Below are 15,689 nucleotides of genomic sequence, written 5' to 3'. Positions count from 1 at the left end.
AACTTTTTCTTTTCATTTCTATTTCTGGTAAGCTAAGGGATATCATAGTTAAATTCAGCAAAAATAAATGCCACAATCTTCAACTTAACCGTTACCGTAGATATTTTAAGCCCCGGGGTAAGCCATTTAAGTCAATATAAAAATGAAACGCAATTGCAGTGTCTTTTGCTCATGCGTCCGACAATTCGCAACAAGAGCGATGCTAGAAGCGACTTTGCTGACTTCTACTCAAAAATGATCACAAGTTGTTTATTTTTCGACTGCAAAAAAGCTTTGGAGAGTTTGTTATTATTCTTAATAAATCCAAAGCTTATTTTTTGAGAATTTTTATATAATTCTGTAAGTGATGTAAAATCAAAATAAATAAGAACTAAAAGTTCAGATTTTCACGAAATTATATATTTTTACATGACAATTGTTCCGACAACACCGTGTCTTTATCAAATGTAATGTTTACAAACTACCTGCTACTACTACTGCAGTAAACTCTTTTATCCGAAACCTAATACAGAACAGAAACAATTTAAAACAATTACTTACATAGTAGAACCCAGCGAAAGTTTCAAAACATTTGTCAAAATGTGGTTTAAAAATAGCTTTCAGAACTAACAACACAATAGCAAAATTTTTAAAAAACAATAAAACGAAATGTCCAAAATCTCAAAAATCAGGTGTCTACAGGTTGAAATGCGGATCTTGTCCTAAAATTTATATTGGACAAACAGGTAAATTCTTCAAGAAATGCATTAACGAACAAAAAAGAGCGTTTAAAAACAATAGTCTAGATTCTAATTATGCTACACACTTAAACACAAAAAAACACATTTTTGATGACAATTTTGATATTTTACATAAAGCCACGAAAAGTTCTTATTTATTTTGATAAATACAATCATAATGTTTTAAATAGTATATCTGAAAATTCGGTATGTTATCAAAAAAAAAAAACATTTTTTAATTATAATAGGTAATAAAGAAATATTAATAAGAAAATTAATATATCGAACTTCTCGTTCCATATACGGCTTGAAAATACTTTGCCCGATTTGTACGCCGTATTTTCTCTGGCAACAACCCCTTTAAACAAAACACCTCGCTGTCGGTTCCGTCTAATGGTCCCACGTCACTATAAAACTCCTTCCCGCCGAAGTGTTGTTACGAAAAGTTTTCTCCAAAAACGTTGTCATCGGAAATCCATCTTCTCGTCTCCTTGAGATTCGCCTCGGAGAAAAAGCTCCCTCATCGGAGCGGCGGCGGCGTCTATTCTTGAAGAGGTTTTTCTTTCAGTCCTGATGGCTGCTTAGCTTCGAGCCAGAACCGGATTAGGTTTTTAATTTATACGACAAATGGTTCGCGACATTTTGCGTAAAATTTAATTTCAAACTCTTAATGGAAATTTTCTTTACCGGTTAAGTCGACGTCGAATTCAATAAATAACGACTTTTATTTGCCCGAGATTGCGCCTGGTTAATTCGATATTGGTGCGATAATAATAATGGTACCCTAGGGGTAAATCACGTATGTGTGAATCTTTGTTATCTGCGAGATCCGTGAAATCTTTATGAAATCATAATGCATTTCTATAATATCGAGTTTTAAGCACTTTCCGTTAGTTAAATTCTTCGTCTTTAAATAATAAACAAATTAATCTAAAAAAGTTCCAGTACGTGATCCAATAGCTATTTTTACGTTATTTATAGATTGCGTCTAAGGTGTGTGTAAGAAACTCAATGTTTCCTAGACTTCCTTTTAGAAGCCGCGTGTGGAATACAAGTTCATCGAAATAAATTCTTAATTTAAAATTTGATCACAAACAAAACAAAACTACGGATAAACCCTCGAATTATAAAATAAACGGCCTACCTTATGTGCACTCTAGTGTAAGACCCCCGAGACCTCTCGGATTTTCTTTCTCCACACCATGTCCATTGCAGCAATGTAGTGGGGGTTACCAATCGCAAACACGCGAAAACTATGCGCGGTAATTCGGCCAAACAAAACCCGAGGGCTCATATTATCGCGGTGAAATGACACGCGTTTTTTACCATAAAGTATATAAAAAATTAAATTAAATAAAAATTGATAAATGTATTCGATTAACCCCGAATCATAAAGAAATCAATATATAGAAAACCCAGGTAATGAATTAATATTTAGTGTCAATATACAAAATAAATAACCAAAACTGAACATACCGCCCACCAAATACAACGGTATTTCAAAAAACAACAAAAAAAAAAAAGAAAATAAACAAAATATGCTAATATTAAAGTTTATCAATTGTGATTAATTGGCCGGCAGAGGACATACCTTAATAACCGGTCGTTTGATTAAACCGGTTTGGGTTCTGACAGTGACTACTCGTGGAACACCGTCAGCACCAGGGTGAATGGAATCAATCCGTCCCAGTCTCCACTGGAGGGGAGGTAAATTATCCTCCTTCAGTACAACTAGAGTACCCGGCGTGATAAGAGTGGTATCTTTATCCCATTTAGCTCTCTGTTGTAAAGAATGAAGATATTCCATATGCCATCTTTTCCAAAATGATTGATGCATTTTGGTCAGTAACTGCCACCTATCAAGTCTATTCATAGGAACACAAGTGAGGTCGTGATCGGGAATAGCTGATAGAGCTAAGGAGAGAAAATGACCTGGTGTTAAACTGGATAGATCGTTGGGATCACTACTCATAGCGCAAAGTGGTCTAGAGTTGAGTACGGCCTCAACTTGAGTGAGAACTGTGTAAAATTCTTCATAGGTAAGTAATTGTTCCCCTATGATTTTAGTAATGTGGGTTTTGACGCTTTTAATGCCAGCTTCGTGTAACCCACCAAAGTGAGGCGCTGAAGGAGGGAAAAATTGCCACTCGATTAATTCCTCAGCGGCTGCGTTAGCCATGCAATCTGCTAAGTATCGAGCTGCACCAACGTAGTTGGTACCGTTATCACTGTGCAGTTTGGAGCATCTACCACGTCGACTGATGAAGCGACGCAATGACGCAAGAAAGGCAGAAGTGGATAGGTCTGATACCAGTTCCAAATGCAGGCACTTTGTAGAACAACACACAAAGAGAGATAGATAAGCCTTTTGAGTACGGCAACCTCTATGTCTTGACATCAGTATCTGAAAAGGGCCACCGAAATCCAAAGAAGTACATTGAAAGGGCTTGGCTTGGGTAATGCGGAAACTAGGCAAATCGCCCATTTTTGGTTCTATTACCTGAGGATGTGTTCGAAAGCAGCGGAAACACTTATGGACAATACGTTTTATAGCACCCAAAATCCAAAACCGTTGAGATATAAAATAGCGCAAGGCCTGCTGTCCACAGTGAAGGTATCTTTTATGAAAATCCTCTATTATAAGATCAGTCAACCTATGTTTGTTGGGAAGCAAAACGGGATGCTTTTGATCGTAATCAAGTTGAGAGTGCGTAAGGCGTCCGCCTACCCTGAGAAGTCCTTGTTCATCGATGAAAGGAGCAAGCTTTCTTAACGGCTTGGAACAAACACTCTTGTTCGAAAGATTGGAAATGTCTTCATAAAAGGCTTCTGCTTGTACTTGCTTCACAATGCGGAGAAGACTCTGAAATAACTCGTACTCCGTGAAAGGACCCCTTTTAACCACTGAAACCACTTTAAAACGAATGCCAAGAAAATGACGCCAATAAGTAATAAGGCGAAGTATTTTCTGTAAGCATGAATACCTATTCAAAATATCACCAACAGGATTATAGCCTTTTATTACCGTGAGAATGGTCGCTCTTTCTTCTGGTAGTGGTTCGTCCAATTCACCAAGTTCGTGTTTGGGCCACTCTTCGGAGGGACGCGACAACCAAGCTGGTCCCGCCCACCATAAGGGACAGTCAACTAAATCAGACGGAAGGACAGGGCGACTCGCAAGGTCAGCTGGATTGTCTTCTGATTTGATGTGAAACCAACGTTCAGGTGCTACATTGTCTTGAATCTGACTCACCCTGTTTGAGACGAAAGTGCGCCAACGACAGGGCGGTGACCTTATCCAACCTAGGACTATAGTCGAGTCAGACCAAGCATAAATATTTTGTACGTCGGGAATGTTGTAGACATTTAAGGCATATTTAAGCAATTTGGAAGCCATTAATGCAGCACTTAATTCCAATTTAGGAAGACTCAATCTCTTCAATGGAGATACTTTACTCTTAGCATAGAGGAGATAAGTAGAAATTTGGCCATCTGGAGATACGAGGCGAGAATAGATACAACTTCCATAACCTAGCTCTGAAGCATCCCCAAAAGCATGGAATTCTAAACTAACATACTTTGAAATAAAACAATAACGGGGTATTTCTAATGCTGACAGACTTGGCAATTCATTTTTGTAGTCGGTCCACCTTTGGGCAATATCTGCGGGCACTTCACTGTCCCAGTCGATACCTCTCGCCCATAAAGATTGCATTAGCTGCTTAACTAATAGAGTTATGGGACAAAGTAATCCAATTGGATCAAAAATTCTGGAGATTTCAGAAAGTATAGATCTCTTAGTACATGTCGAGTTGAGAAATTGTATGTCGTATGAGAAGATATCCTTCTCTGGAGACCATCTGAGACCCAAAACCTTCAAGTAAGGATCGGATTTAGTGTCAAGTGCGAGAGGTTTCTGTAGAATATCTGAAGGTATAGTAGATAAGAAGTCAACACAATTGCTAGACCATTTTCTAAGGAAAAAACAACCCTCATCCAATAGAGCAATAAGTTGTTGTTTGATATCCACAGCATCCTCTAAAGATTTACAAGATACACATATATCATCAACATACACTTGGGACGCTAAAATTGCTGCGGCCCTAGGAAATCTATCTCTACCCTCGGTGGCTAATTGTAAAAGACATCTCAGAGCAAGGAAAGGAGCTGAATTTAATCCGTAGGTTACGGTTTTTCGGCGAAAATCTTGAACAGGTTCTCGAGGGGAGAATCTCCATAAAATACGTTGGTAGTCTTGGTGGCTGTCATTAACAAGTATTTGTCGATACATCATTTTGATATCGGCAGTAAATGCTACAGGAAACCTTCGAAAACTTAACAGAATACTTACAATTTATTTTGTAGTTTGGGACCAATCAACAAAGTGTCATTCAACGATCGATCCCGCGGACTGCAAGATGCGTCAAAGACTACGCGCAATGCAGTAGTCGTACTATTCGAATTAGTAACCCCATGGTGAGGGATGTAGAAGTGGCGCTGGGCAACGTCAGAGACAGGAGCAGACACGGGTTCCATATGATCCAGCTCTAAGTATTCCTTCATAAATTTGGAATATATCTCAAATAATGGAGGATCCTTAAGAAAACGGCGCTCTAAGCTATAAAACCTTTTTAGGGCTATGGAGCGTGAGTCAGAAAACTGGAAAACGGTAGAGTAACGATAAAACGTCCTTCAGGAGTTCGAGAATGAGTCTCGTTAAAAGAAATTTCAGTGGGATCGTCAAGGGTTAATGAAGTCTTGCTACTTGGAACTTCCTCCATTTCCCAAAACATTTGAAGAGTTTTATTAATATCCCGGTTTTCTTCCAATAGTGTGCAACAGGAATATGAGGACTTGCTTTTTATACGATCAATTTTACCCATCACTACCCAGCCAAATAATGTATTGAATGCGACAGGTTCCAACTCTTTACCGCACACCTTCTCAGGCAACAAAATTAAAGGGAATAACTCGCACCCGAAGAGAGCATCTATAGGTCCAGGAGTATTGTAGGTGTCATCAGAAACGACTAAATTCTCCAAATGTGACCAGTTCTCGCGACTGAAAGATACAGAAGGCATGTAAGAGCAAATCTGCGGTAAAACGATACATTCTATGGGAAAAGAAGGTGTGTTCTTACCCACCGGGCGGACCGTACAACAAGTAACACCATTCGACGATACAGATGTCATATTACCTAACCCATTAATTGGAATGTTCAAACGAGAGCGGGAAAGTCCTAATTTCTTAAAGCATCTTTCGGATATAAAATTGCCTTGGCTTCCGCTGTCCAGTAGTACTCTAACTGTGTGGGAATAACCTTGGCTGTCCAGAAAATCCACTTTTGCAGTCGCAAGGAGCGTAAATGCACTATTAGAATTTATGGAAGTGGTGCCACAATGTGGTTGATCTACGGAAGAGTCATTAGCACTGGGCAAAACATCGTCATTAGGTGGACTACGTTCATTACCATGTGCCGACTCGAAATGTAGTAAAGAATGATGGCGTTTCGTACAAGAAGAACAGGTCTTATTAGAACTGCATTTCGAAAATTTGTGAAACGAACTCAAACAATTCACACACAAACGGTTGCGTTTAACTAGTAAATAGCGCTCATGAGGAGTCTTACTTAAAAAGACGGAGCAGTTTATAATGGAATGCTGGGTCCTACAGATACCACAATTCAATGTAGGAACGTTATTAGAAGGAGTATTAGTAAAAAATGCTTTGGAGTGATCACCATTATTCCTAGAACCTGACTTATGTTGACGGTTACTGGCAAAAGACTTACTATTATAAATGGTTCCGGCATTTTTTGATTTATTTTCTTCCTGAGTATAGGTCAACGTATCTAAAACCTTACACCTGTTATTCAGAAATAATTTCAACTGCGCAAAAGTGGGTATATCAAATTTTGCGTGCTCCATTTCAAATCGCTGTAAGGTATCAGAATCGATGTTCATTAAGAGTAAATTAAAAAGCAAAAAATCCCATTCCGCAGTAGGAAAGTTCAATAATTTTAATGCCTCCACATTTTCACAAAACTTATCAACAACATTACGCAGTGCTTGATTCGATGGATTTGAAATTTTGGAAATGTTCATTATTTCATTGAAGTAATGAGTCGATAAAAGCCGTTTATTGTCGTATCTTTTTATTAAAGTATCGTAGGCTACTGCGTAATTGTCATCAGTTATAGGAATATTTCTCAATAAACTGAGCGGTTCTCCGGTTACGAGAGTAAGCAGTAATTGAAATTTTTGTGAAGCGGAAAAGTTCATATTATGCACCGAACTCCTGTATAAATCAAAAAATGTCGGCCACTGTTTTAAATTGCCTGAGAAAACAGGTATATCTAAACGGGGAAGATTAAAATTTAGGTAAGGCGGCAAATTATGGCTCTGGCCTGGTGGCGAAGGTGGTACCATCATGGATATTTCAGATTTTATACAAAGTTCACTATAAATGCTTTTAATTGAAAAGTATTGATCATCAACTTCCGCTCGAATTAGCTCCTGCTGCTCAAGCATTACATCCGTTACTCTTTTATCAGAAATTATGTCCAAATGCAACCTATCAAACTCATTATATGTTGATTCTAACGCCGAATATCGTATTTTAAAATCATTAATTTTAGCTGGGTTCTGTGTAGCAGCAGTAGCTAAATCGTAGATTTCTTTCAATCTTTGTATAAAAACGCTTCTTCTATTTACTTTTGAATCTGCCATGGTTTAAAAATATTTTTAGAAATTTTCTATATCATAAAAAAATGGCAAGAAAGAAGAAATTAAATTCAATTATATTAAAATATGCGAACAACCTCGTAAAATCCACCAAAACCACAATTGATAACAAAAAACAATCAAAATATCGTACACAAAATCAAGACCGCAAAAAACTCTAAACGATTTAAATTCTTTACCTGTTTTCCGATACTTCGTCAAATTTATTCAAGGTCGTCTTATTTAAACGCCTTTATAGTGAATGAAATCAAAATTATTTTTACCAATTTAGTATTAGAAAATGAATTTAGAAAAGACAAAATAATTTTATTTTTGAATTACTGATTCTTTAAAAATCCGGGCTCGAAGACCATATATATGTAAGAAACTCAATGTTTCCTAGACTTCCTTTTAGAAGCCGCGTGTGGAATACAAGTTCATCGAAATAAATTCTTAATTTAAAATTTGATCACAAACAAAACAAAACTACGGATAAACCCTCGAATTATAAAATAAACGGCCTACCTTATATGCACTCTAGTGTAAGACCCCCGAGACCTCTCGGATTTTCTTTCTCCACACCATGTCCATTGCAGCAATGTAGTGGGGGTTACCAATCGCAAACACGCGAAAACTATGCGCGGTAATTCGGCCAAACAAAACCCGAGGGCTCATATTATCGCGGTGAAATGACACGCGTTTTTTACCATAAAGTATATAAAAAATTAAATTAAATAAAAATTGATAAATGTATTCGATTAACCCCGAATCATAAAGAAATCAATATATAGAAAACCCAGGTAATGAATTAATATTTAGTGTCAATATACAAAATAAATAACCAAAACTGAACAGTGTGGTAATATTTTCTCTACTTTTTTTTCTATGAATTTAATTGTACTAACTAATCAAAACTAAATATGTTTAACTTAATTACTTAATTATGTATTTTTAAACTTATCGGCTGCGATTCTTTGTTGTATCTATTATATCTTTTCCTCGGCATCAATAACTTTCCGCAAGTTGATAAACCAATATATTGACTGATGGTGATGGATATATTAATCACATTTTTTTTTTAAATCTTTGTTGTTACCGCTGTTTGGAATTTATTAAACAATGATAAACAAAAAATACGTTATTACAAACAGGTATAATGCCCACTAGACTCCCGATTTATTTTTTAAGCAATTTGAAAAAGAAACGGAAAAACTCATACTGACTGAATAGTAGTCTAGTCGAATTTTCACAATCTAGATACTCATATAAGAACGAAAATCTCGACAAGTCACCATAAATGCCCGTGAGCAAAAATTTTTGCTTTTAATTGTGATTTTCTGAATTTAAGATCCTATTTTTTTTTAATCCACATTTCGAGTTGTAGAGTGTCATACGTGCATATTTTTCCTATTGTTATTGTCCCCTCAATTATCAGTCTTCATATCATTTTCCGATAAATCGTTGTTGTTAACTTTGTTTTTTTTTATTTCATGTTGATTTTTGTTAAAGTAAATTGAAACAAATAAGTTTCTTTATTATTAAACGCTTAGAAATCTGCAGTCAACATAAGCAAACCCTATTGAAGCAGTTGCCTTATCACTAGTTTGGCGATAGAATGTGTGTTAATAAAAAAACGACTCTAGTAAATCACATTGTATCTAAGCAGTTGTCAGACGACTTATTTTTATTAATATATCAAGCATTTTTCAGACGATTTTGTTTGAATTTTATATTGTTTTGTTTTATATTGCATAGTTTTATAAAGTGGGGAACTAACAGTTTTTGTTTCAATTTTTTAAAATATTTAGGCGTTGATAATTTAACTTAAAACAGACAACATTGAAAGTTTAAATTAAATAAATGTATATGTATTAGTACGTTGTCTGGTTTTGTGGAAAATTCTGAGTAACTTTTGTATTGCCTTTCATTCTGAGCATTTTTTTTTCTAAGGTAAGGGAGAGAAATATAAACTAAACGATAATTATGATTCACCTTATTAAGACGTATTTTACCGACAAAATTAGGCTTTTAAGGCTTTTTTCAAAATAAATTCGTTTTGTAAAAAGCACCTGGCATCTATGCTCTATATGTTATTTCTCCTAGTACTTTTTCTGTTTGTGTTAGTTTCCTGATCTCACTAAATGCAAGCGTTTCACCTATGGATTGGAATGTAAAAACGTTTACAAAATGGTCGTACCTATCTTAGTATGCCACCATGTTTAGTATAGAAATATTTTCAGCCTAAACAAAAAAAATGGATATTAATATCCCTTCATAAATAAATTTGGTGTTCGATTATGAAAGCGGCAATGATTTCGTTGAAGCAGAAGTGGGGAATGGCCTCGTTCCGTTTAATATTCCCTACGCAGCATTTCTACCATTCCATAACGTCCTAACCAAGGCGAGCCACTTTATGAATAAACAAAGAGGAATCTTGATACGTCGATCCCTTATTGGAAAGAGAATCGCATTTACAGCTTCACAGTTTCCTCTTTTGCATGCGAAATCCATTACGCGTTCGCCATAATCTACTTCTCGCTATTGATCTCCATAATTTTCTCTTTATTAGAAGTCGCGTCGAGCGAAAAGGATTTTTATCAGTTTATCACCGGTGGTCAGATACATTTAACACATACGCACACTTAAATGGTATATCGCCATCTCTATCTCTATGTCCGTCGTCCATCTTCTCTTCAACCTATCCACGATCCCTTATTGTTAGTTACGTTAAAACAATTTCGCTGTTGATTTTAATCTAGTTTGGAATAAATGTCCATTATTTAATTTTAGTTTTATTTTAGAATTTTGAAGGAGTGTCTTTACTGCAAAACACCTTACTATTAGCCTTTGCATCTGGAACCTACATTTAAGGGTATCTTGCCTGAAAAGAGTTTTAATAGCATTTATGGAGGGTCTGCTTAAAAACGAATACATTTTGCTTCATTTAGTTTGAATTGAGTATTGGAATCTCGATAGGAAATGTCAAACGGCAGAATCGTGAATAATAAATGTACACATGTACACATCTGGACTATCATTAGGGACAGTGATTAATGTCTACCGATGATTTTCGTAGTCGCCGTCTTGTTTTCAAAAGGTTTTTTTTTATTTAAAAGGATGCGCGATTGGGTTTGGCACTCCGTCAATTACAATCTACAAAAATAAATTGAGTTTTGATAGAGCTGTCAAGTAATGTTTATTAAAGAAAAAAATTAATAAAATTAAAGCCAACAAAGGTGATATATATTGTTATTCCTGGGTTAATTTTATTGTAATTCCTACGCTGTTTTAATACTGATGTGTTTTTTTGTTAAATCAGACCTTAAAATCAATAATATTCAATCTTTAAGTAATGTGTAACATTAATACCTGGGTGACCAAGACTTTTTGAACAGAAATGTCCAAACAAAGTTTTTTAGTTTTGATATTTTTTACCGAGCCATTTGCATTCCAGCGTAACACTCATATGATTTTTATCTGCCACTACAAATGCGTGGGGTTATTCCCATAATTAAAACGCAGAATATTACAACTCTCAAACTGGGACCAATCAATACTCTTCTCTACTGACTACTTCCTAAAATCCCGCAATGGCCGAACTTACATTGAGTCACGTTACTTGCTGCTTTTGGTTTCAACCTGCCTTGTCAAACAACACTGGTTGAATAAATAAATACATTTAATAAATCTTCTGTTTTTGTTTCTATTTTTTCGAATATTTTCTGAACTATTCGAGAATTTTGCTGCAGAATGTTAGACAGTAAAATCAGGAAATTTACCTCAGTTTATTGATCCCCGTATCTTTTATAGTTTGCGAGGCCCATGGTGGAGATCGAATTTGAATTATCCTGTTAGCCATATGGATTGAATAACTTAGGGATGAATTAGCCCAATGCAATGTTTAAGGAAAAAGCTGAATCAAGTTAATTTTGCGTTCTTATGAAAATTTGTCCATTTTTTCAGTAAAGTTACGGCTATGTGGCAACTCAGGTACACCTTATCTAGGAGAATATCATAGCCACCTGTGGCGCATCACTTTTTACAGTAGTAGGGCCACTATATTATCTTCTAGGTTTATGGTTACTCCTAAATAGATATTAGATAATATAGTGGTCCTACTACGATAACAATTGGTGCACAGCAGGCGTCCAAAAATGTGATGATAATCTACAATTTACGCCATTTTATTTCTAAATAGCGATAATCTACAATTTACGCCATTTTCTTTCTAAATAGTGATTTTCCCAGACTTGGCTCCTTTTTGAATTAAGAGGTGGTGTTTGTTTTGTTTTATCAACCGGTCTTTGATCAAATAGAACGCTTACCATACATGTGACTTATTCTTCATCCGTTCTCTTCTTCCTCTAGCTGTCAACCGTCAGTTACAATTACAAGAATACTACATATGCATGCATGCGCGGGATATCATTCCTATCTTTATTAAAATATCACTGCCTTCTGCGGCGCATCAATTTTTATTACATATATTATCTAATAGCTACATGGTTGTACCCATATAGCTATTAGATAATATAGTGGCCTTACTACGTTAAAAAGTGATGCGGCGCAGGTGACTATGATATTCTCGTAGAGAAGGCGTGGATCGTATGCGCATGCTTCCCGGCCAACTAAGTTGTCACATTACCGTAATTTTTCTGAAAAAACTGACCAATTTTCATAAAAACGCAAAATCAGTCAGAAAATCAGAATATAATTCGCAATGCCGAGCTAGGAATTCCTATTGCCAGAGAATGATAACAGTCTGTGACATTGTTGTTTACCTTTTATGGTTTTTGTGATTCTTTGCATCCCTTTTTCGTGTTTTTGTGAAAAACTTGTGATTGTGGTCAAAACTAAGGAAAAGAATGTGCCTATATACGGGTAAGTGTTGCCTTATGTACAAGTTAATTTAAAAATTTTTAAATTGGTTTCTATAGGACTTCGACTCACAAACTTGTATAATTGGTGCTTTCAATACTTGCTTCTTCATGAAATTACAAGTGTGGCAAATATGAGGACCCAATACAATCTCAGACAAACCCGAGGGATTTAACAAACTGCAAGGTACACTTAAATAGCTACATAAGAAAGATGTTTAGGTATTATGTTTTTGTGTATAAGAATTACAGGAAATGTAAGGAAACAATTAAGCTTGAAGTTTTATTAGAACAATCACAAGAAATATTCCTTGATAATTACAAATCCTTGTAAGTCTCAATGTGGGAAAGTTTTCGTTTGTCATCGTCACACTGAGTGAAAACAAAATTGCCTATCGGTTGGTCGAAAATTAACAGAAATTAACAGAAAGTGGGGAATTACCAGAATCGGTTCAGCTGCAACAGAAAGAATTTAAACGATAAATCTGCAGGATATTTTTCGGAGGTCTGAAGGCATTACAGGAAATCTTTGAGAATTACCAGGAATTCTACGCAACTATTCAAAATTTTCGGGTACTTCATTTGTGAGTGGAGTACTTCATTGGTAAGTGATAAATGCAGTATGTACATACACATTTTGACACTGATTAAATAGAACCACTTCTCACAAAAAATACTGATTTTGTACAAATGCTTGTTGGATTCGGGACAACTTGAGTAGCAAAAATATTATATGCACAACTTGGGACCATGAGATATTGGTTAGTCTCCGACCATTTTCCCACCCTTTGCTCAGCTCTAGAGTAGGCTATGTCCTTAACTCATAAGTATCACCTACTTCCCTTGTGTAAATAAATATTTGGTACAAGTTTTTGGACAAGTTTTGGGACTGATCCAAGTTCACTATCCCCCTTTTTTTTGTAGACTTACATATATGCCTGTTTCTTATCCAGTGAGTGTCATTCAATTTACATTTTATTTTTACCAAAAGATGAAATTGTAAGGACACAATGGATGACATTGCTTGTCAAAAATGGAGCTGCCATGGAGGCTTTAGAAGATGTGGGGGTCATATCACTTCTTCAAGCTATAGAAGAGGTGGTAAAATTTTGATAAAGTAAGCAGTGCAGTGTCTTTTAGGTAGATATTGTGGTCAATTGTAAATCGGGTTACTTGTTTTCTGGTCATTCTATCTGCCGATGGTACTTAACAGCCCATATTTAAAGTGCCAAATGGTACCTTTTTTTTTCTGACCAGACTGATAAAATGTATCAAATAATTTCACATTACTCAAAAATATGTTGTTGGTAATATGTTACCAACTTTTTTTTTAGTCTAAAATATTGTTGTTTTTCCTGCATAATTTGGGACTGAAATTTTTCCATCTTGAACAGAAGAGAAATTTTTGTTGATAGGGGGGCGTTTTTAAGCTTTATTTCCAACAAGTCAAAATAATAATTTCATTACTAGGTGGAACTAGAGCAGAAACCAGCAAATCTTTAATCTTCAGTGGTAGTGAAAACAACATTACAAGTTATAGAGAAGGGGTCATCAGTTTTTAAAAAGAACTTAAGGCACAGTAACATATTGTCAACAAGTAAAGTGCTTCTGATTTAAAATTTGTTTCGAATTTACAGTTAATGAAATTTTGCTTTAGTTATTCTACTAATAATTATTAATAGTTTAATGTAATAATAAAATAGTAAATGAACATTTTTTTATTGCTTACATCTTTTTTTTTGCAATTTTTAAAAGTGGTGATCCTCTCAAATCAAGTAATATAAAATTTCCTTGAAAGATAAAAAGTAAATATGCATGCATATATTTTTATGTAATTTCTTATTGTGTTTATAAGCAACAATGTATTTTATTCTTTTCAATAAAGGCCTTATTAAATAATTAATGTATTTATTTATACTAACCAAAATGAGTTAATAAAACACTATATAAAATGCTATTATAATTAAAGGTAAGTCATAGTTGTGGCATAAACTACAATCTTGTCTACAAAACCAGTATCGAGTGTGCATCTGGAAAAAATTTTTTCTTAATAGGACATCTGCCACATAGAATGTTTCATGTCAGCTTACACTTTCAAAAAATCCCTAGCATTTCCGGAGAAGTACTTTTTGGTTATTTAATTCTGTTACATTTAGGGCTAATTGTTTATTGACTTGTTTTATACTAGTTTTTAATTTCCTTGGTTACATTTTCCAATACCTAGAGTTTTTAAGAAATTATCCATTGACGTTTTTCATAATTATGTGAGATGCGAAACTTTCTGTAATTACTTGACTTGCGATGAAAGAATGAGCGTTCTGTTTATATGCGGTGCCTGTGGAACTTTTTTCCACTTAGATGTGTCCTCTGCGATATCTAGTACCTCAGTTATATTTACACTTTTAGAGTCACATTTCGTGATTTCGACTTTATTTGCACTTTCAATGGGGGTTAAACCAGTACGTTTATAAAAACAAACAAATTCGGGAAAAATTAGCTGGTATGGTGTCTATAGCGCTTAAAGAATCAAAACGCTAAAATACTTCCAGAAGGACGCCGATCTGTGTGCTGTAATTCTGCATAAATTCTGCACTTGTCGCTAATTTTTTTTAACACTTTCTACAACTTAATTCCTTTTGTGCCTGAAAATTTAATGGGATTTCGACATATTTTGCCGTAAAAATTCAGCATCCAAACATTGACGACATGCTTTCGGCCAGGTTGGTTGTTGGTTATAGGTCCTAGAACGTCAGAAAAATGCAATTTCAAATCTCGCGCATGCGCATATTGAACAGATATCAAAATTTTGTAGTACTTCACGAGTTCCTGTAGCTTAGCATAGGCAGGGCCTCTAAATGTCTAGTAGGGATGTTCTGATACCATTAAAGTATCGATACCTACTCATTTCGATAGTACTCGAATCTTTTTTCGAGACTACCCAAATAAATACTCCTAAAGTATCAATACTTACTCATATCGATACTTTTAGCACTTTATTATTTTTTATTTACTTTAAGGAAGCTAACAATGAACGTTGAAGGACAATAATTGAAACAAAATTAAGAAGGAGAAGAAAACTTTTTTATTATAAAGGTTTGCGTCACGTTAAGCACGTACATTAAACAAAAAGCTCCATGATAACATTGGAATAATAAGCCGATGATTGCAATAAATAAAATTATATATTTTTACATGACAATTGTCTCGACAACACCGTGTCTTTATTAAATGTGTTGATAAAACAATTGTCATGTAAAAATATATAATTTCGTGAAAATCTGAACTTTTAGTTCTTATTTATTTTGAAGTTATTTTTATTTTTATTAAAAAAAAACACCAAGATAACCAATTGCACCGCAACCTTTTTGCAT

The 15,689-nt window shown here is 35.0% G+C and overlaps 3 protein-coding genes across 4 annotated transcripts in view; 1 reads left to right on the top strand and 2 right to left on the bottom strand.

Moving 5' to 3' along the window:
- The window catches only part of LOC132695835 (ephrin-B2), a 343,644-nt gene that overhangs the window by 47,668 nt on the left and 280,287 nt on the right, over positions 1–15,689 (top strand). The window lies entirely within an intron of this gene.
- LOC132699841 (uncharacterized) lies at positions 1,786–5,013 on the bottom strand. The gene is made up of 3 exons (XM_060666810.1): positions 4,298–5,013; positions 3,745–3,973; positions 1,786–3,687 (listed from the first exon to the last, which is right to left on the bottom strand). The coding sequence occupies exons 1-3, from the start codon at positions 5,011–5,013 to the stop codon at positions 2,287–2,289; spliced, it is 2,346 nt and encodes a 781-aa protein (XP_060522793.1). The 3' UTR covers positions 1,786–2,286.
- LOC132699765 (uncharacterized) lies at positions 5,357–7,447 on the bottom strand. Its single transcript, XM_060666687.1, has one exon. The coding sequence runs from the start codon at positions 7,445–7,447 to the stop codon at positions 5,357–5,359; it is 2,091 nt and encodes a 696-aa protein (XP_060522670.1).

This window comes from Cylas formicarius, unplaced genomic scaffold (genome assembly GCF_029955315.1).
Source record: "Cylas formicarius isolate icCylForm1 unplaced genomic scaffold, icCylForm1.1 PGA_scaffold_10__41_contigs__length_53128322, whole genome shotgun sequence".
In the NCBI taxonomy this organism is placed as follows: Eukaryota; Metazoa; Arthropoda; class Insecta; order Coleoptera; family Brentidae; genus Cylas; species Cylas formicarius.
This window is presented reverse-complemented; position numbering and strand designations above follow the sequence as displayed.

Excerpts from the sequence above, each read along its gene's own strand:
- LOC132699841 (XM_060666810.1), bottom strand. The coding sequence starts at position 5,013 with ATGATGTATCGACAAATACTTGTTAATGACAGCCACCAAGACTACCAA. Across the intron at positions 3,974-4,297 it reads CGTTATTGTTTTATTTCAAA|GGTGAGTCAGATTCAAGACA; the intron begins GTATGTTAGTTT and ends CGTCTCAAACAG. Across the intron at positions 3,688-3,744 it reads AAAGAGCGACCATTCTCACG|AAAATACTTCGCCTTATTAC; the intron begins GTAATAAAAGGC and ends TCATGCTTACAG.
- LOC132699765 (XM_060666687.1), bottom strand. The coding sequence starts at position 7,447 with ATGGCAGATTCAAAAGTAAATAGAAGAAGCGTTTTTATACAAAGATTG.